The following is a 19,711-nucleotide window of genomic DNA, read 5'->3' on the forward strand; positions in this document are numbered from 1 at the left end:
TCCCATCCAGCATTCACTGGATTTCTGCTAGCATTTCTGTAAGCCAGCCCAGCAGCATTTCACACATTAACTTGTTTTAGAGATTGAGGATGTATGAGTGAAAATATGATTATTTGGCATCTGGACCCTTAGAAATTACTCCTACTGTTAGTACTCCCTCCAAATCTGACTTTGAAACAGCTGCTTGTTTGATGTACATGTTACTATAAAACATTTCTTTTCTAAAGTGTGGGACTGAGAAGGGAAAGGAAAATCAAGTTTACCCATTTTGCTGAAGTTTCTAGCCAAGCAATTGCTTCAGAAAACCACACAGCCCTTCTTGGATAAAAATGGCTTCTGAGTTAGAAAAGACCAATCTAGAAGCAATTCAGACTTGAGAAGAAAACAAAGAAATCTTGTCTGAGTTCTGAATTGAGTTGTAATTTCATCCTACTTTGTGAACATTTTGCACTGAGATTTCTTAGTGAGTTGTTTTAAATTTAGCACAGTATTTGAGGATGGGAGGGTGGGTATTTAAAATGTGTACTCTTCTGAGTATTAGGGTTTCCTAAGCAGGACAGCATGCTAAGTTGTTTCAGCCATTGTGAATCCCAGTTTATGTTATCAGCCAAGAGCTAGTCCCTGGAGTTCCTTCTGTAATATTAGGTTTTGCAGTTAATGCCAGCAAAACCACTTGAGTATGAGGTCATCTCATGAATGAAAGGAAAAATAACTTCTCTGTCTCATGCTCCTCTAGAAATCACTTGAGGAAATTTGTAAGCTACCCTAATAAAGCAGTTGCTTCTCCACAAGCCCTCCGATCCCCGTTACCTCCTTGGTAATACTCTATGATGTCAAGACCAGCAGCTGCTGTTACTGAGATGTGAGAAAATAATTTTCCATTAAGCACCTTTTATGTGCTAAGTATTGAACTCCGTGCTCTACATCATGATCTTGAATCTTGACAATTCTGATAAGAATCATTATCCCCATTTTAAAGGTAAGGAAACTGAAGCAGAACAATCAGTTGCTAACTCAGCTTTACTTGATTCAGTAGTCTGCAATCTTGCCTGTACACCATGCTACTATGGGTGGTTTGTTGTTATTAACATTTTCTCAGTTCCTAGTGCCATAATAATCATTGACTATCAAATGTGGCTTCTACTTGTATTGCAAGCCCAGAGGCAGGAAAGTAATTTGACAGCCCTATGTGGAAAGTCCTCAAACTAAACCATAATGACAGCATCAGAATATTCATTCCTTCCCTTCTTCTCTATTAAGCTCAAATTATAGCCAACTGTTTATGCAAAGGGGAAATGACAATTGACAAAGAATCAGATAACTTGTTACAAGAAAAGATTAAGTTTATATTTTAATCTTTCACATTATTAATTAAACTATCATCCAGTTCTTGCTCTGGTGAAATAAATTAAGCAGTTTTCCATCCCCCAACCCCCCAAAAAACCGTTATATATGCTTAATGTGGAATTCTCATAGATTTTTTTTTTTTTTGCAATGGATTGCATTCTAAGTTTTTTATAATGAAGGCCTTTTGAACTTTGAAGCAAATTGCTGTAACTGCTTATGTTTTTAAAGGTAGTTGTCATCTTCCTATCATTTATGTGTGTTCAGTCCCCTGCTGCTGCTGCTGCTAAGTCTCTTCAGTCGTGTCTGACTCTGTGCGACCCATAGACGGCAGCCCACCAGGCTCCCCCGTCCCTGGGATTCTCCAGGCAAGAACACTGGAGTGGGTTGCCATTTCCTTCTCCAATGCATGAAAGTGAAAAGTGAAAGTGAAGTCGCTCAGTCGTGTCCGACTCTTAGCGACCCCATGGACTGCAGCCTACCAGGCTCCTCCGTCCATGGGATTTTCTAGGCAAAAGTACTGGAGTGGGGTGCCATTTGTCCAATTCTTCATGACCCCATGGACTGCAGCCTGCCAGGCTCCTCTGTCCATGGGCTTTTTTTCAGTCAAGAATACGGGAATGGGTTGCCATTTCCTCCTCCACAGAATCCTCCCGACCCAGGAATCAAACCCTCATCTCATTCATTGGCAGGAAGATTCTTTACCACTAAGTCACCTGGGAATCCCATCTTCAAGCCCATCTTCAACTTGATTGCTGAGAGTATTATTAACCTTTAAAAATAGAGGATAAAAAAAAAATACTTCTCATGGTAGAATATAATATGGATAGAGAAAAATCACATAAAACAAATGTATAGTTTAATGAATTACTAAGGCAAACACTCTTAAATACCATCCAGGTCAAGAAATAGAACACTGGCAGCCACTCTACAACCCACCCACAAGTCCTAACCAATCACAAACCTTCCTTTTCGCCCCCCATGGAATAGCTCCCTTGAATTTTAAGGTATTCACTACCATATTCACTTACATATTTTTCTAGTTTAAAGTATGATCACCCCAGTGTGACTCCCTTATCACTAAAGTTTGGATTCCCAACTTTTTAGTTTTCTGATACCTTTTTTCCTTACCTAACAATTGATTCTTTTTGTAAATATAAATTTGCTCATCAGCACCAGTGCTACACCAATGTATTTCTATTCACTTTAGTTGCCTGAAGCCCATCCTCTTGTAAATTTCTCTGGAAGAACTCATGGGAACAATATTCTCTGAATTCTTGCATGTTGAAAGCAGCTTAAGAACTTTATACTTGAAAATCAGCTTGGCTAAATATAAAATTCTTGGCTTATAACATCTCTAATATGTCCATATGATTTTATTAGTAATTTCTTTTCCTTATAAGTAATTTGGTATTTCTACCTAGATCCCCTCAGAAGATTTTTTTTTTTCAAGAGTACTGATTTTATAGACTATGTCTTGGTGTTGGTTGCTCTGAGGCAACGTTTTCAGAGAGTGTTTGACGATCTTTCAATGCAAAGTGTCAAATATAACTTTTTTAATTTTAAGCCTTTTTAAAATTGTAGTTTCCAGAACTTTCTGTTTTTTAATTTGGGTTTCTTCTTTTGAGGACATCTATTATGTATATTTTAAATCTTCTTTGCCTATCCTCTTTTTTTTTAATTTTATTTTTAATTTTTATTTTTTTAAATTTTATTTTATTTAACTTTACAATGTTGTATTGGTTTTGCCATATATCAAAATCTTAATTTGTTACTTTCTCTCCAGTACTTCTTATCTCTTCCCTCTTTTTGACATTTAAATTCTTCTCCCTTTCATCCTCTAGCTATCTAAAGGCATTATTTGTTATGCTTATTTGATCTTGCATTTCTTCTAATTTAGCCCTCCTTTTTTAAAAAAATTTTAATTTTTTTCCTTTCTGAGTATACTGCCCCATTTTTAGTTTCTAATTCTTATGTGAGTTATTCTTTCATGTAGTGTATCAGTTTTCTGGATTCATCAGAAGTAATTATATGTAGAAAACAAATTAGAAATAGGGATAATTATAATATTTTATGCTCATCTTTTGGGGTCATATCCTTCTGGTACATATTGTCTGTGGGTGTGCTATTTTGATTTATTCTTTCCCTTTAAAAAATAAATATGAAACTAAAACTTAATCATTTCTATGTTGCTCATTTTTATAAAAAATTTGTTTTCTTAACTGTTAAAAGGGTATATGATTCAGAAATCTTTTGTAATTTATGGTTTTATGCCAGATATCACAGTGATGTCTGATAATATTCTTTTTCTCCTTCTCCTAGTCCTTCTCTTTGCTTTCATCCAGATCTTTGTCCTTTGTCCCTGTAATATTCAATTTAGGGTCTTTTTCTTGGAAGGGAGCTTTATCATGGAAGGGAGTTTGGTAAGTTTTTAGAGTTTATGGGGCCCAGACTATTCCAACTCCTTACCATAGACCTCCTGTATTAAGCCATACTGGAATGTGAAAAACCTCTCCCAGACTTAATTGGCATTCGCAAATTGCCCCACTGCACTTTCCAGTGAACATGTTTGTGATTTGGGAATTTTCCAAATCCATCAGATATCTAGAACCTTCTCTCTGCTTCCTCCTACACAATTGCTGATACCATGTATTATGGCTTTGGAGGGCCCATCTCTATACCCTAATAGAATGAGATTTTTTTGTAAGACTTTGCAGGGCTATAAGAGAATCAGAAATGTGAAAGGAAGCCAAGAACAGCCATGGAGCAAATCCTCTTGGTCCAGACCACTTGACATCCTCTCTCTCATCCTCTGATAGACCGTATTCTCTCCCTCCACTTCTCATAAGCTATTTTTTTCTGGCTGTGATGACCCTTATCAATTCAGTTCAATTGCTCAGTCATGTCCAACTCTTTACAACCCCATAGACTGCAGCACGCCAGGCCTCCCTGTCCATCACCAACTCTTGGAGTTTACTCAAAGTCATCTCCATTGAGTCAGTGATCCCATCCAACCATCTCATCCTCTGTCATTCCCTTCTCCTCTCACCTTCAATCTTTCCCAGCATCAGGGTCTTTCAAAATGAGTCAGCTCTTCACATCAGGTGGCCAAAGTATTGGAGTTTCAGCTTCAACATCAGTCCTTCTAATGAACACCCAGGACTGATTTTCTTTAGGATGGACTGGTTGGATCTCCTTGCAGTCCAAGGGACTCTCAAGAGTCTTTTCCAACACCACAGTTCAAAAGCACCAATTCTTAGGTGCTTGGCTTTCTTGAGAGTTCAACTCTCACATCCATATATGACTACTGGAAAAACCATAGCCTTGATGAGATGGGCCTTTGTTGGCAAAGTAATGTCTCTGCTTTTTAATATGCTGTCTAGGTTGGTCATAACTTTCCTTCCAAGGAGTAAGCATCTTTTTATTTCATGGCTGCAGTCTCTATTTGCAGTGATTTTGGAGCCCAAAAAAGTAAAGTCTGACACTGTTTCCACTGTTTCTCCATCTATTTGCCATGAAGTAATGGGACCAGATGCCATGATCTTTGTTTTTTGACTGTTGAGCTTTAAGCCAACATTTTCCCTCTCCTCTTTCACTTTCATCAAGAGGCTCTTTAGTTCTGTCATCTGCATATCTGAGGTTATTGATATTTCTCCCAGCAATCTTGATTTCAGCTTGTGCTTCATCCAGCCCAGCATTTCTCATGATGTACTCTGCATATAAGTTAAATAAGCAGGGTGACAATATACAGCCTTGACGTACTCCTTTTCCTACTTGGAACCAGTCTGTTGTTCCATGTCCAGTTCGAACTGTTGCTTCCTGACCTGCATACAGGTTTCTCAAGAGGCAGGTCAGGTGGTCTGGTATGCCCATCTCTTTCAGAATTTTCCACAGTTTATGGTGATCCACACAGTCAAAGGCTTTGGCATAATCAATAAAGCAGAAATAGATGTTTTCCTGGAACTTTCTTGCTTTTTCGATGATCCAGCAAATGGCAATTTGACCTGTGGTTCCTCTGCCTTTTCTAAAACCCAGCTTGAACATCTAGAAGTTCACATATTGTTGAAGCTTGGCTTGAAGGATTTTGAGCATTACTTTACTAGTGTGTGAGATGAGTGCAATTGTGCAGTAGTTTGAGCATTCTTTGGCATTGCCTTTCTTTGGGATTGGAATGAAAACTGACCGTTTCCAGTCCTGTGGCCACTGCTGAGTTTTCCAGATTTGCTGGCATATTGAGTGCAGCACTTTCACAGCATCATCTTTTAGGATTTGAAATAGCTCAACTGTAATTCCATCACCCCCACTAGCTTTGTTTATAGATGACCCTTATGCTTCTAGGTAAATCCTACCCGATCTTCATGTCTCTACTTGATGGTCATTTCTTTACTTTCATAACATCTTGTAAGTTAACTTTGGAAGATAAATCACACTAATTTGTCTTCCCCATAGACTATCAGTTTCATGAGGTACAAGTACCATGTCTACTCAATTCTACATCCTCAGTTCCTGGCCACTAGTATGTCCCTAAAAATAGTACTGGAAACATAAGTAACTAGAGGTCTAAAGAGTGACTACATCCAGGAAGTCACATGTGGAAATGTCACAAATATAGTTAGAAATAATAAGCAATAGGATATTCCTTTGGATGGTTAACTATACAACTTTTTAGTTTATTTTAGCTAGAAGAGCATTTTCCATGTTAAAATTTAAAAACAGAAACAATACATGACCATTATATTTTTGACCCAATGGGATATATAATGATGTTTCAAAAAGGGCATTCTTTCTTAATCTGACCAGAAGAACTTGCAGTATCAGAGGTTGTAGCTGCTAGGGACAATAAATCTAGGTGGCAGGTTTAGAACATCCTTTCATATAAGTACTACTTCAAAAAAGAAAAAGATTACAAATGAATTCAGCTTGATCTTCCAAGTATGAGCCACTAACCAAAAGAGTATAAATTCATCACCAAGAGTATAAAGAAAAAAGATCTATCAAAAGCTAAACTTCAGCATTCCATACATATTGAAGGATTCAAATTCATCACAAAACACTATTAATATTATGAAATACCATAGTATCTATGAATGGTCATTTAGATTAGGGTAAATCTAGTAAATTAGCACTCAAACCAATTCCATGAAATACTGTCTTAAAATCATGATTTTAATGTACAGAAGCTTTTAACAAACTCTTGAATAGATGAAAAATATAAGGGAAAGCTCTAATTACTAATAAATGTTTAGAATGACATGAACAGCTCAGTGAAAATACATAGGTTTATTTAATGTAGTCTTTGGCAAAAACTTCCCCAGTGGCTCAGATGGTAACGTGTCTGTCTATAATGCGGGAGACCTGGGTTCGATCCCTGGGTCAGGAAGATGCCCTGGAGAAGGAAATGGCAATCCACTCCAATACTATTGGCCTGGAAAATCCCATGGACAGAGGAGCTTGGTAGGCTACAATCCATGGGGTCGCAAAGAGTCGGACACGATTGAGCAACTTCACTTTCACTTTGGCAAAATCAGTATTATTCATTCAGTGACAATTACCTGCCCCAGGGCAATGCCAAGCAGGTCTATACCACTGGATACAGATGCTACACTGAGCCTGCTTCCCCAGCTTTAGAACAATCTGGTGCTCCACTTCTGTTGCATCATAACTCCTGATAATCTGCTTTAGTTGTTGCCTTACTTAGATCCGAAGAATATATCACTAATGAGAGGTGCATTTGTAAATACACCCTAATCTCACTAAGGCCCACAAGTGGGCTTTTAAAAAATGCTTTTTACATTGGCCAGTGCATCATGTTTGCATTTATTTCTGCTGTGTTTTATTGGAGATTTGGATTTGAAAAGGATAAGTGAAAACTTAGAGTCATAGACAATCAGCAGCAGCCTTCCTGGCGTGATTCATTTCTATAAGGAGGTCGAAAGGTAGATCAAATGACATTTCTAAGATTTTTCCAGACTTATGCTATAACTATTAAGAGAATGTTTTATTCTTGGAACTGGCAAACTCCTTTCCTGGGATTTATCATTATGTGTGAGTGTAGACTTTTAGGCTATACATCCCATACCGTGCCTAAGACACTTAAGGGCTAAAAAATGTTTATTATCCCCTGCCAGTTAGCTCAGAGGGCTGGAGAAGTGCTCTGAAGAGGCCAAGTCACAAGCCTCATCTCTGTGGAAGCCAGTTAGTGTCAAAGAAAAGCTCTGTTCCCTGGCTGAAGTTCACACCTTGAATCTCAGCCAGCTCTGGCCACAGAAAAACTTGGTTCCTCTACCCTTGATCATAGGAGCAATCAGGAAAGAGAATGTAGATGGATCAATGCAAAACCATCATCACTCTAGGGGAGAAAATCTAAATAAAGTCATTTCCTCCTGACAGTGTCAACAGCATCATCTTCTTAGAGGATCTTATGTCTTCTAAAACTCGATACAATTACTTTTTTTGTATCCTTAAATCCCTTACTACATGTTGGTTATTCTTGGAGTGCTGATGTTGACAATAGTCTGAATCTGTATTATATATGGGCCGTGGAATGACATGAACTTCATAGAGAACATGTATTTCTTGGCTATAGTCATGATGATATAATGGATTGCCTGACTCATACTTGAAATGAGCAGCAGCATGCTGTATATACCCTCTTTTCCTTTCACTAGGTTTCTTTCCAGTTCATGGCCACATGTAGATGACTCTTTAATCGTTAATGAAAGATACACCAGGCTTTCCACCCTAAATTTAAATGAGAAAAAAAAAAAAAAAGACCAAAATAGCTAATTTCATCCTCAATCTCAGAGAATGGGGAAGAAGCCCAACCTTTTCATTTCACATTTCCTTGCCTCAAATACCTCTCTCAGAAATTCACATTCTCCTTCCTTTATTTAATTCAGGCCTCTATGAAAAATTTCAGCTCTTTCTAGAGTACTTCCCAAAGCATCATTTCTACCATGATGTTCTTCTGGCCCCATTCTCTGTCTCCTTAACTTGCTTTATTTTCTTTGTAGCACTTATCTCTACCTGATATTAGATTTGGTAATTACTTGTTTGTCCTTTTTGTTCCCAGCTATATTTCTAATGCTAAAACAATACATGGAATCAAATACATTTGCTCAATATATAGTTATTGAAAATGATTTCATGACTATAAACATAAGGGCTTCCCTGGTGGCTTGGCTGGTAGAGAACCCACCTGCAATGCAGGAGACCAGGGTTCAGTCCCTGGGTTGGGAATATCCCCTGGAAAAGGGAATAGTTACCCACTCCAGTATTCTGGCCTGGAGAATTCCATGGACAGTATAGTCCATGGGGTCTCAAAGAGTCAGACAAGATTAATCAACTTTCAGTCACTCACTCATGAACATAGTATAATAGGTGGACATTGTAACAACAATAAAATGGCATGTGTATATGGTGACCAACTTTGGTTTATTTTGAGACACAGCTTCCTTCCAATTACCCATTGTTTCCATCTTCCAAGGAAAAGTTGCTCAACATCATTAGCCATTAGGGTATTACAAAGCAAAACCATGAGCTACCACTTCACATCCTAAGATAGTTATAATAACTTAATTTAAAAAAAAGAAAGAAAACAAGTAGAGTGAGGATGTGGAGACACTGGAACCGTCACACATTGCTGGTGATAATGTAAAATGGTTGAGCTGCTGTGGAAAACAATTTGGTGGTAGAACTGTACAAAAAAGGATCTTCACGACCCAGATAATCATGATGGTGTGATCACTCACCTAGAGCCAGACATCCTGGAATGTGAAGTCAAGTGGGCCTTAGAAAGCATCACTACGAACAAAGCTAGAGGAGGTGATGGAATTACAGTTGGGCTATTTCAAATCCTGAAAGATGATGCTGTGAAAGTGTTGCACTCAATATGCCAGCAAATTTGGAAAATTCAGCAGTGGCCACAGGACTGGAAAAGGTCAGTTTTCATTCCAATCCCAAAGAAAGGCAATGCCAAAGAATGCTCAAACTACCGCACAATTGCACTCATCTTACATGCCAATAAAGTAATGCTTAAAATTCTCCAAGCCAAAAAAAAAAAATTCTGCAAGCCAGGCTTCAGCAATACATAAACCATGAACTTCCAGATGTTCAAGCTGGTTTTAGAAAAGGCAGAGGAACCAGAGATCAAATTGCCAACATCTGCTGGATCATGGAAAAAGCAAGAGAGTTCCAGGAAAACATCTATTTCTGTTTTATTGACTATGCCAAAGCCTTTGACTGTGTGGATCACAATAAACTGTGGAAAATTCTTCAAGAGATGGGAATACCAGACCACCTGACCCGCCTCTTGAGAAATCTGTATGCAGGTCAGGAAGCAACAGTTAGAACTGGACATGGAATAACACACTGGTTCCAAATACGAAAAGGAGTACGTCAAGGCTGTATATTGTCACCCTGCTTATTTAACTTATATGCAGAGTACATCATGGGAAACACTGGGCTGGAAGAAGCACAAGCTAGAATCAAGATTGCCAGGAAAAAATATCAATAACCTCAGATATGCAGATGACACTACCCTTATGGCAGAAAGTGAAGAGGAACTAAAAAGCCTCTTGATGAAAGTGAAAGAGGAGAGTGAAAAAATTGGCTTAAAGCTCAATATTCAGAAAACTAAGATCACGGCATGTGGTCCCATCACTTCATGGCAAATAGGTGGGGAAACAATGGAAACAGTGTCAGACTTTATTTTGGGGGGGCTCCAAAATCACTGCAGATGGTGATTGCAGCCATGAAATTGAAAGACGCTTACTCCTTGGAAGGAAAGTTATGACCAACCTAAATAGCCTATTAAAAAGCAGAGACATTATTTTGCCAACAAAGGTCCATCTAGTCAAGGCTATGGTTTTTCCAGTGGTCATGTATGGATGTGAGAGTTGGACTGTGAAGAAAGCTAGGCACCGAAGTATTGATGCTTTTGAACTGTGGTGTTGGAGAAAACCCTTGAGAGTCCCTTGGATTGCAAGGAGATCCAACCAGTCCATACCAAAGGAAATCAGTCCTGGGTGTTCATTAGAAGGACTGATGTTGAAGCTGAAACTCCAATACTTTGGCCACCTGATGCGAAGAGTTGACTCACTGGAAAGGATTGGGGGCAGGAGGAGAAGGGCTCAACAGAGTATGAGATGGCTGGGTAGCATCACCAACTCGATGGACATGAATTTGAGCGAACTCCGGGAGTTGATGATGGACAGGGAGGCCTGGTGTGCTGTGGTTCGTGGGGTGGCAAAGAGTTGAACACAACTTAGCGACTGAACTGAACTGAACAAAAACTTATAGATAGAATTATGATATAACCCCATAAATCTACTCCTTCATATCACCCCTCCACAAATTGAGAATAGTTATTCAAATAAATGCATGTACTTGAAAATCCACATATTCATACCAGGACTATTCACAGTAACCAAAGAGTTGAAACACCACAAATGTCAATCAAATAATGAATGAACACATTGTGATATATCCATACAACAGATGATTATTCAAGCATAAAAAAGAATGAAGTGCTGATACCTGCTACAACATAGATGAATCTCAGAAATATTATGTTAGGTGAAAAAAGCCAGGCACATGAGTCACATGTATGATTCTATTTATATTAAATATACAAAAGTAGTTAAATCCACAGAGATAGAAAGCAGGTGGGCATTTGCCAGAGACTGAGAAGAGGACAAAGTGGAAAGAAACTGCATAATGGGTAGTAGGTTTTAGTTTGGAGTGATGGAAATGTTTTGAAACTATATAAACAGAGGCATTTGTTACCAGCATTGTAAATGTTCTAATGCCACTGAATGTCAATGAAGTTTTCATTTTAAAATGGCCATTTCATATTCTGTAAATTTGGCCTCAATAATTCATTTTTGAAATGCATTAAGCTATTAAAAACATAACCTACAATCCCATATGCGTGTGTGCTTGCTCAGTCAGTCATGTCCAACTCTTTGTGACCCCATGGACTGTAGCTCGCCAGGCTCCTCTGTCCTTGGAATTTTCCAGGCAAGAATACTGGAGAGGGTTGTCATTTCCTCCTCCAGGGGCTCTTCCCGACCCAAGGATCAAACCCGTGTCTCCTTGTGTCTCCTCCATTTGGCAGGAGGATTCTTTACCACTGAGCCACCTGGGAAGCCCACAATCTCATATACACCTCTTTATAAACTCTGTACTCTTTTTTTTGGAGAGGAGAAGTGAAATGAGAAGCTGATTCTGAGAAGGCTACTTTGGACAAAGAAAGGTCAGACTCTTTTCCTGGCTCATAGTCATTATGGCAATTATTTCATAAGATGAAGTTTCCATTTCTCCCGTGTCTCAAGTTCATTCTAACACATTTCCTCTGGCTAAGTGACAGACTGTTTAAACATATGTTTCTTGTATTTTACAGACATACCTGGCAAGTGCAAGACAAAATCGATGCAAACAATGTGGCTTACACAACTGGGAAGCTAAGCTTTCACACTGATTATCCAGCCCTCCATCATCCACCTGGGGTAAGGTGAGCCTCAACATGTTTTCCCCAAGGCAGGCCAAGGACTAGTATTCTGTATTTTGAGCCTAAAAACTTGTATGTTTCACTAGTTAATTTGTCTTAATGTAGATCTTTCTCCAAACACAATCCAAACTCACAAAATCTCTGTACCTAAATCTTGAACAGCCTCACATTCACAAGGGATAGAAGATTTCCATGTATTTTTTTTTTTTTTTTACATTTCTTCATTTCTCCCTGGAAATAACTACTGGCACTTACTGCTTTGCCAAGACATTTTACCACAGCACTATATCTTGAGGTCTTTTTGAACATTTAACATTCCCTGGAGACCTGAAAGAGAAAATAAAACCAGGGAACACAATGTAGAGTTTTTCCCACAAAGTCACATGGCCACCATTCCTATCAGTTAACTACTGCAGTAAAAAAAAAAATACAACAACAACAAATGAACAAACAAAACCACTCCATAACTTACCAGCTTAAAAGCACAGCCATTGACTATGGTTTTACAGTTTCGGCTATAGTCAGCTAAGTAGTTCTGCTGCTGCTGAGTCTGCAAGGGACTGGTGGACCTAGGTGGTGGCTGAGATGACTTGTTCCTGCCCCATCTGATCTATCACTTCCCCACACACCAACACCCCCACCCGCACCCTGGCTGGCCCAGGCTTATGCCTGCTACATAGCAGGTAGCAGGGTCTCCAGAGAGCATGCTGAAACATACAAGGCCTCTTGAGACCCAGGCTAGCAATCAGCACAATGTCATCTCTGCCATGTTGTCATGCTTTTTTGGTCAAAGGTTTTAGCCCAGACTTAAGGGTTGAGGAAGTAGAGGCCACCCTTTGCGGGAGAAGCTGCAAATACATACCACAAAAGGGTGTGAATCCAAGAAGCAGAATAACTTTGGTTGTTTTGGGAAACCATCTACTCTCCCATCTATCCGATTCTTCATCAAGCAGGGAGATGTTCACCATGGAGCACAAATCCTCCAGATCTTCTGGAAGCCTCCCCGTGTACTACCTTGTTACAACAGTACCATTTTACTAAACAGCTGCATTTTCACAAAAGCATCATTTTGCTAAACCAAGAAATAAATGGTCAGAAAACTATCTTTGAAAAGAGATGTTGTTCCTATTTTTAGAGCTAAATGCAAACTAAATGAAATAGCCCCACAGAAATGTGTATCTTCAAAGATAAATGAAAGTGGAAATTTGGGGTAATTCTCTAGCTAACGAAGGTGAAATGGGGGAAATCAAAATCCATCTGTGTTTTTCATCGTATTAACTGGACACACTTCTCCATGCCTTTGTTACCCATTGTCGTCATCAGTATTAACTAAGCTAGGCTAGTATTTTACTTCACCTGTTTCAAATTACTTTGTTGATTGTAAAATACCACATGATTTCTTTGAACTAAATGCGACAGTGAAATGACCCTCAATAGTCACCTTTTCAGGAAGGGGTTGAGGGGAAGACACACAATGTGATTTGTTTTAAATGTGGCCCAGAAATTTTCTAAAACCCTGGGGGTTAAAAGTCAAACTAATCATCTCAGTTCATTTGCCAAAGACAAGTTGGAGAAGTCAAAGGGAATAAAGTTCTTAAAATTAGACTAGAAAACTAGATTCTATTTGAAATTTTAAATTACCTGATTTTTTATGAATTTATGTTTTGTTTCAGGGTTAAAATTGAAAGCCTACAGAAAAGTGATCAAATGACTTCATAAACATTCCTGAAGTGTAAAGTTTGACATTTTCATAGTATATTATATTACACTTTCTGTATTTTATATTCTTTCAAAGCATTTTTACTTATATTGCTTTATTTGATGCCTCTTAGCATTCCTTCAAGGTAAATAGAAGCAATCATGTCTTTTTATGTTAAATGAAGGTGCCCAGCATGGTTAAATACTTTCACAGGGTAATAGGGAACTTGAACTTGAAACAAGGCCTCCATCAAAATTTTTTACCACATCATAGGGATCATGAGTTGGACTTTCTAATTACCATTTCTATAACATGCTGACTATAGACATTGTCATACATTACAAACACATGAAATACAGGAATTGAATCTTTTACTTCCATATTATTTCAAAACTTAGCCCAGTACCTTAGATGTAATAAAGACTTAATAAATATGCTAAAAAGAAGTTTAAAATGCCACAAAGTTGTACCAATCTCTATCAGCAAGTGAAAGGTCCAAATCTAAATAAACTGATAGATTATTAAATAAAAAATGATTCCTGAAATGTCTAGATTCTAGTAAAATAATGATTGAAATTCAGGTACCTGCTTGTGCTATTAAGTTTCTACTTTGGAATTATTCAAAGGTTTTTGAACCAAAGTTTGAGTTCTTTTATAGCAAATAGAATAAACCAATATTCTTTTCAGTACAGATGAAATGATCTGGATAATGAGTTACCTGTTGAGAGTTCAGTTTGATCAATTTCAATCACATGGGGCAGGATAAGGAGACATATCTTTAATGAAACACAGATGTTGTTTCATTCACTGTCTCTGGGCCAGAAGTCACATGCTGCCATAAAGTTACATTTAAAAAGAAAATATTTTGGTTCTGAATGACTTACATGACATCAAATTTTGTGGGTTTTATACACACCAGGCATATATTTACCTTTTGAATGTGCAATGAAAGTGTTGTCTGGGTCCATCGTCTTTTTTCTTTCATAGGATTGCATTAAAATGTACATATACAAAAGAAGATTATTAGTTGCCCTTGCCATATGTAAAAGACATCAGTTGACCTTTGTTTTAAAGATTTATATTTAAAATATTCTGTGACTTCATTATGGCAGAGTCTAAAAAGGATTTGAAGAACACAGATTCTACCACAGACCAAGTTATGTTATTGCTTTGCCTTCTTGGAGTTTGAGAGGCTTGAGGTTGATATTTCCATTTCATCTTATTTTTAATCATGCTGCTTCACCCCTCATTGCCTTGGCAATGAGTCGATTTTCTACAATGACTTGGCCAGTTTATGCACATATTTTCAAGCTCAAAAAGAAGACATCAATTTAAGGATAAGCGATTATTCATTTAGGTCAGTTCTCTCATAATAGCAGAAAATGCTGCTGCTGCTGCTAAGTCACGTTAGTCGTGTCCGACTCTGTGCGACCCCATAGACGGCAGCCCACCAGGCTCCCCCGTCCCTGGGATTCTCCAGGCAAGAACACTGGAGTGGGTTGCCATTTCCTTCTCCAATGCATGAAAGTGAAAAGTGAAAGTGAAGTCTCTCAGTCGTGTCCAACCCTCAGCGACCCCATGGACTGCAGCCTACCAGGTCCTCCGTCCATGGGATTTTCCAGGCAGGAGTACTGGAGTGGGGTGCCATTAACTTCTCCACAGAAAATGAGGTGTCATCAATCTAAAAATGGAAGTTTAAGTTTACAAAACACAACTCACACACCACACAATACTAAATTAGTAACAGTGCTGTAAAGGGACTTCTCCCTTCACAGGAAAGGAACGTGCTGTCTGAGGATTTAAAGCACAAAGGCCAAGGTTTGAACACTAGTTTTGCCATATATTAGCAGAGTTCTTACCAGCTGGCCAGTTTTACACCTGAGTCCTAGTTTCTTCCTCTACAGAATGGAGATGAAATGATCAAATTCTAAAGACTGTTGTAGGGAATGAGTAAATATGCATTTGTTGTTCAGTCACTCCATCGTATTCAACTCTTTGAGACCCCAGGGACTGCAACACACCAGGCTTCCCTGGCCTTCACTATCTCCCAGAGTTTGCTCAAACTCGTGTCCATTGAGTCAATGTTGCCATCCAACTATCTCATCCTCTGTCTCCTCCTTCTCCCCTAGCCCAACACCATAATTTAAGACCACATGTATATTATGTTTTAAATAGAACTTTTGTATGGTTTTGGATTTCTCACAGCCACATGTTGGGAGAAGTCACATGTGGCCTCTTCAGACTGACACATTTGGTTTGTCTGAACACACATTCATTGTATATCTGTTACGGATGAGGCACTCTGCAGGAGTCAAAGGAGAGTGGGGAATGTTGTTTCTGCCCTCCAGGAGCTCACAGTTTACAAAGAGATGGACCAGAGGAGATTCTGTTCCAAAACAGCAGAATCAGCACCAGGGCAAGAGCTTCCTGAACAAACACAGATACCAAATGCTGGCTGGGTCATGCAGAGTGGGGGCTGTTCAGAGAAGAAGTGAACTTGTTTCTGAAGTTCTGAGATCAGTCAGGCACAGACTAGGGGCAGGCATTCCAGGCAGAGGGAGTGGCTTGCTGGCAGAGGGAGAGTAAAAAAGATAGAATATTCTTTTGGGGGGAAAAAAAACCTGTAAACATTCATCATGTTCTATAATAATCTACATGGGGAAAGAATCTGAAAAAGAATGTATATATGTATATGCGTAATTGAGTCAGTTAGCTGTACACCTGAAATTAACACAACATTGTAAAATCAACTATACTCCAATATAAAATAAAAATAAATTTAAAAAGTTAAAATTTTTAAAAAGGATTTTTATTTTAGATCTGCACTATCCAATACAGTAGACACTAGTCATCCAGGATTAAGTAGTAATTTAAACTAATTAAGATTAAATAAAGTTTAAATTTAAGTTTCTCAAACTAACCACATTTCATGTGCACAATACACATACAGAACTAGGGATGACTACATTGGGCTCATGGAAGAACATTTCCATCATCACAGAAAGTTCTAATGGGCAGCACTTGCCCTAGCAATCTTCAGAGTTAGCCAAGCTAAATGGATATTTTTCCCACTTACACTGGTATCCCCCAGTCTGTGTATTTGATCATATTTGCCTCTTCCTTTGTATAAAAATTGTCAGACATTGGTTTTTATTTTTATTTCATGAAGAAGGAAGTTTTCACAGCTGAAGAGTGTTAGTTTCTTTATGCAGAAAATCACAGTCTAAATTTAGGTATTCAAAATCACCCACCCATGCTGACTTACTAAAAGGAATCACATAACCAAGGAAAATAACTCCATTCAAAAGAATATTGTTTAAAATATCACCACATTTAGCTTTCCAAAAAGAAATCATATTAAGCATTTTTCTCTAAATTTTAGTTAAAGTAACTAACACTTATCATCCTTTTGGTTTCTCATTCCCAATATTTCTGGGACTTATTCATCCTCATAGCCTCATCCTACCTCATTCCTTTATCATTATACTTGAACTACCTCCCTTGTGACTTGGCCTTCCCTTGTGGCTCAGCTGGTAAAGAATCCGCCTGCAATGCAGGAGACCTGGGTTTGAACCCGGTTGGGAAGATCCCCTGAAGAAGGGAAAGGCTGCCCACTCCAGTATTCTGGCCTGGGAGAGAATTCCACGGACTGTATAGTCCATGGAGTCGCAAAGAGTTGGACACGACTATGTGACTTTCACTTTCACTGCATTCGATTCTCAAGTAGTTACTCTCTTATAAGTTTCTCCCTTAAAAAATTGTATCCCTTGTTAACACCACTGGACTAATAATTTTCAACTCAGTCTTGACTACACTATTTCCATATTCAAAATCCTTTAACAATTCCTCTCTGTGCACAAGAAAGTCCAATCTTTCATCTGACATTCAAGACTTCCCCTGATTAGATCCCAAATTACCTTTCCAAGTGGATTACTATTTCCAGTTGTAACCCTCTACTGAAGCCAGATATTTTGAGACCCAGTGAAGTGTGTGTTTTTGCACACCCATCAACACTGCCAAGTGATTTGCTCTCACTGTTCTAGTCTACGTATCCAAAATCTTATCCCTTCAACTTCACCCAAATTAAATTCCACTTCTTCTGTAAAGCCAACAGTAAGTGCTCACTCCCTACTGCTCTTATGATCTGTGCCTTTTGTTTGCAAACATTATTTGATTGCATCCTTGTCTTAAACTGTAACACTATTTGAACAGTAAACTTGATTTCAAGCAACTTTTTTCCCTAACCTCTTTCTCTGTTGACACAAGTGATAGATATAAAAGTATATTACCTTTATGAATCATTCTTTAAAGCTGTCAAAAATGTAGGTGCACACCATTTTAAAACACGGTTCTCTGTTTTTATTTCTAGGTTCAGCTTTTGCACTGCATAAAGCAAACCGTCACTGGGGGTGAGTCAGAAATTGTAGATGGATTCAACGTATGCCAAAAGCTCAAGGAAAAAAATCCTCGAGCATTCCAGATTCTGTCCTCCACCTTCGTGGACTTTACAGACATTGGAGTGGATTACTGTGATTTCTCTGTACAATCCAAACACAAAATTATAGAGTAAGTACTGTTTCTAAGTTTCTCATCTCAGTAAAACAGTTGACAGCAAAAGCTTCATTAACCTAAAGCTTAAACAGAAAAATCCAATACACTTCTCAGCTTTACTTTATATTAACTGTTTAGCCCAGTTCTCAAATGAAGGCGAAAAGAAAGAACCCTGTCACCGCTAAAAAAAAAAAAAAAATATATATGAAACTCTATGAAATCTCTGTTCTTAGTCAATATAAGTAACTAAGACTTCATGTATTCTTCATTTTTAAACTATAAATTCTGCATAATTATAATCAGTGTGATTGTATTAATCAGGACCCTTTCAGAAGTGAAAAACTATAACTCAAACTGGATAGTCTAGCAGTTGAAAAGTATCGTCTGATATTGACCTTTTATTTTTTCCTTCACCTCTTAGCCAACACATCCAAAAATGAAGTGTCGGCTTCATTTTTAAAAACAATCAGTAGAAACTCCAAGTTTTCATTGTCCTTAGAGCTGGTAATGACAGCACACAGAAAATACTTATTTTCCAATAGCTACAGCAAAGGTATAGACTCGCTGCCCAGAATGTTTAAATCTATCCTGGAAGAGTCACCATGGCTAGGAAGTCAGAGAATTCTGATTGGCTGTCCTGGATCACACGTTCATCTCCAAAGAAAGGTCAGCCTCAACTGAACCACAGGGCAGAGAAAGAAACAATAACATCTCCCCAGATTGATGCCAAAAAATCACATGTTCCCTACACAGAACTTGTTGTGTTCTTTTTTTGTTTAGCATTATTTCATAAGACGGTATCTACAAAGGCCACACATATATCCTTTTATTTGAGAATTATCCTACATTGTTTTTCTAGGACATATTTGATTTAATCTGACCTTAATGAATTTTGAGGTGTTTCAATTTTACAGTTGATTTTGTATTCTTCTTTTAGGAGAAATAACCAAATAATATGAAATAAACTCATTTAATAAATAATCAAATCCCCAATATACTAACTCAGCTTTCTTAAATACACACGTGATTGTCATTTATTCATTCAACAAATATTTATTGAGGCCATTCACTCTTGTTGATGCATGGGATACATTGGTAAACAAAACAGTTTCCTGTTCTCATGAAGCTTCCTTACTAATGGGGGAGGGGAGAATTAGAAATTTTTAAAATAAATGAGGAAATTGAAATGAATGTTAAGATATTTTAAGTGCTTAAGAAACAAGGACAAGTCAGGCAGGTTAGGGGAGTCTGTAGAGCCAAAGACTTAGGGAGGATGAAATTTGTATCATTAAATAGTGTTTCAGTTGAACTCCAATACTTTGGCCACCTGCTGTGAAGAGCTGACTCATTTGAAAAGACCCTGATGCTGGCAAAGATTGAGGGCAGGAGGAGAAAGGGACGACAGAGGATGAGACAGTTGGATGGCATCACCGACTCAGTGGACATGAGTTTGGGTAAACTCAGGGAGTTGGTGATGGACAGGGAAGCCTGGTGTGCTGTGATCCATGAGGTCACAAAGAGTTGGACATGACTGAGTGACTGAACTGAACTGAACTGAAATAGTGTTTCAAGGACAAGCTTTACTGAGTAGGTGATATTTGAGCAAA

The 19,711-nt window shown here is 38.2% G+C and overlaps 1 protein-coding gene across 1 annotated transcript in view; it reads left to right on the plus strand.

Moving 5' to 3' along the window:
- The window catches only part of BBOX1 (gamma-butyrobetaine hydroxylase 1), a 66,447-nt gene that overhangs the window by 35,934 nt on the left and 10,802 nt on the right, over positions 1 to 19,711 (plus strand). The window contains exons 4-5 of the mRNA XM_019975726.2: positions 11,747 to 11,852; positions 17,923 to 18,119. Coding sequence (XP_019831285.1) covers positions 11,747 to 11,852; positions 17,923 to 18,119 — 303 coding nt within the window. The remainder of the gene's footprint in view (positions 1 to 11,746; positions 11,853 to 17,922; positions 18,120 to 19,711) is intronic.

Source organism: Bos indicus, chromosome 15 (assembly GCF_029378745.1).
Source record: "Bos indicus isolate NIAB-ARS_2022 breed Sahiwal x Tharparkar chromosome 15, NIAB-ARS_B.indTharparkar_mat_pri_1.0, whole genome shotgun sequence".
Taxonomy (NCBI): domain Eukaryota; kingdom Metazoa; phylum Chordata; class Mammalia; order Artiodactyla; family Bovidae; genus Bos; species Bos indicus.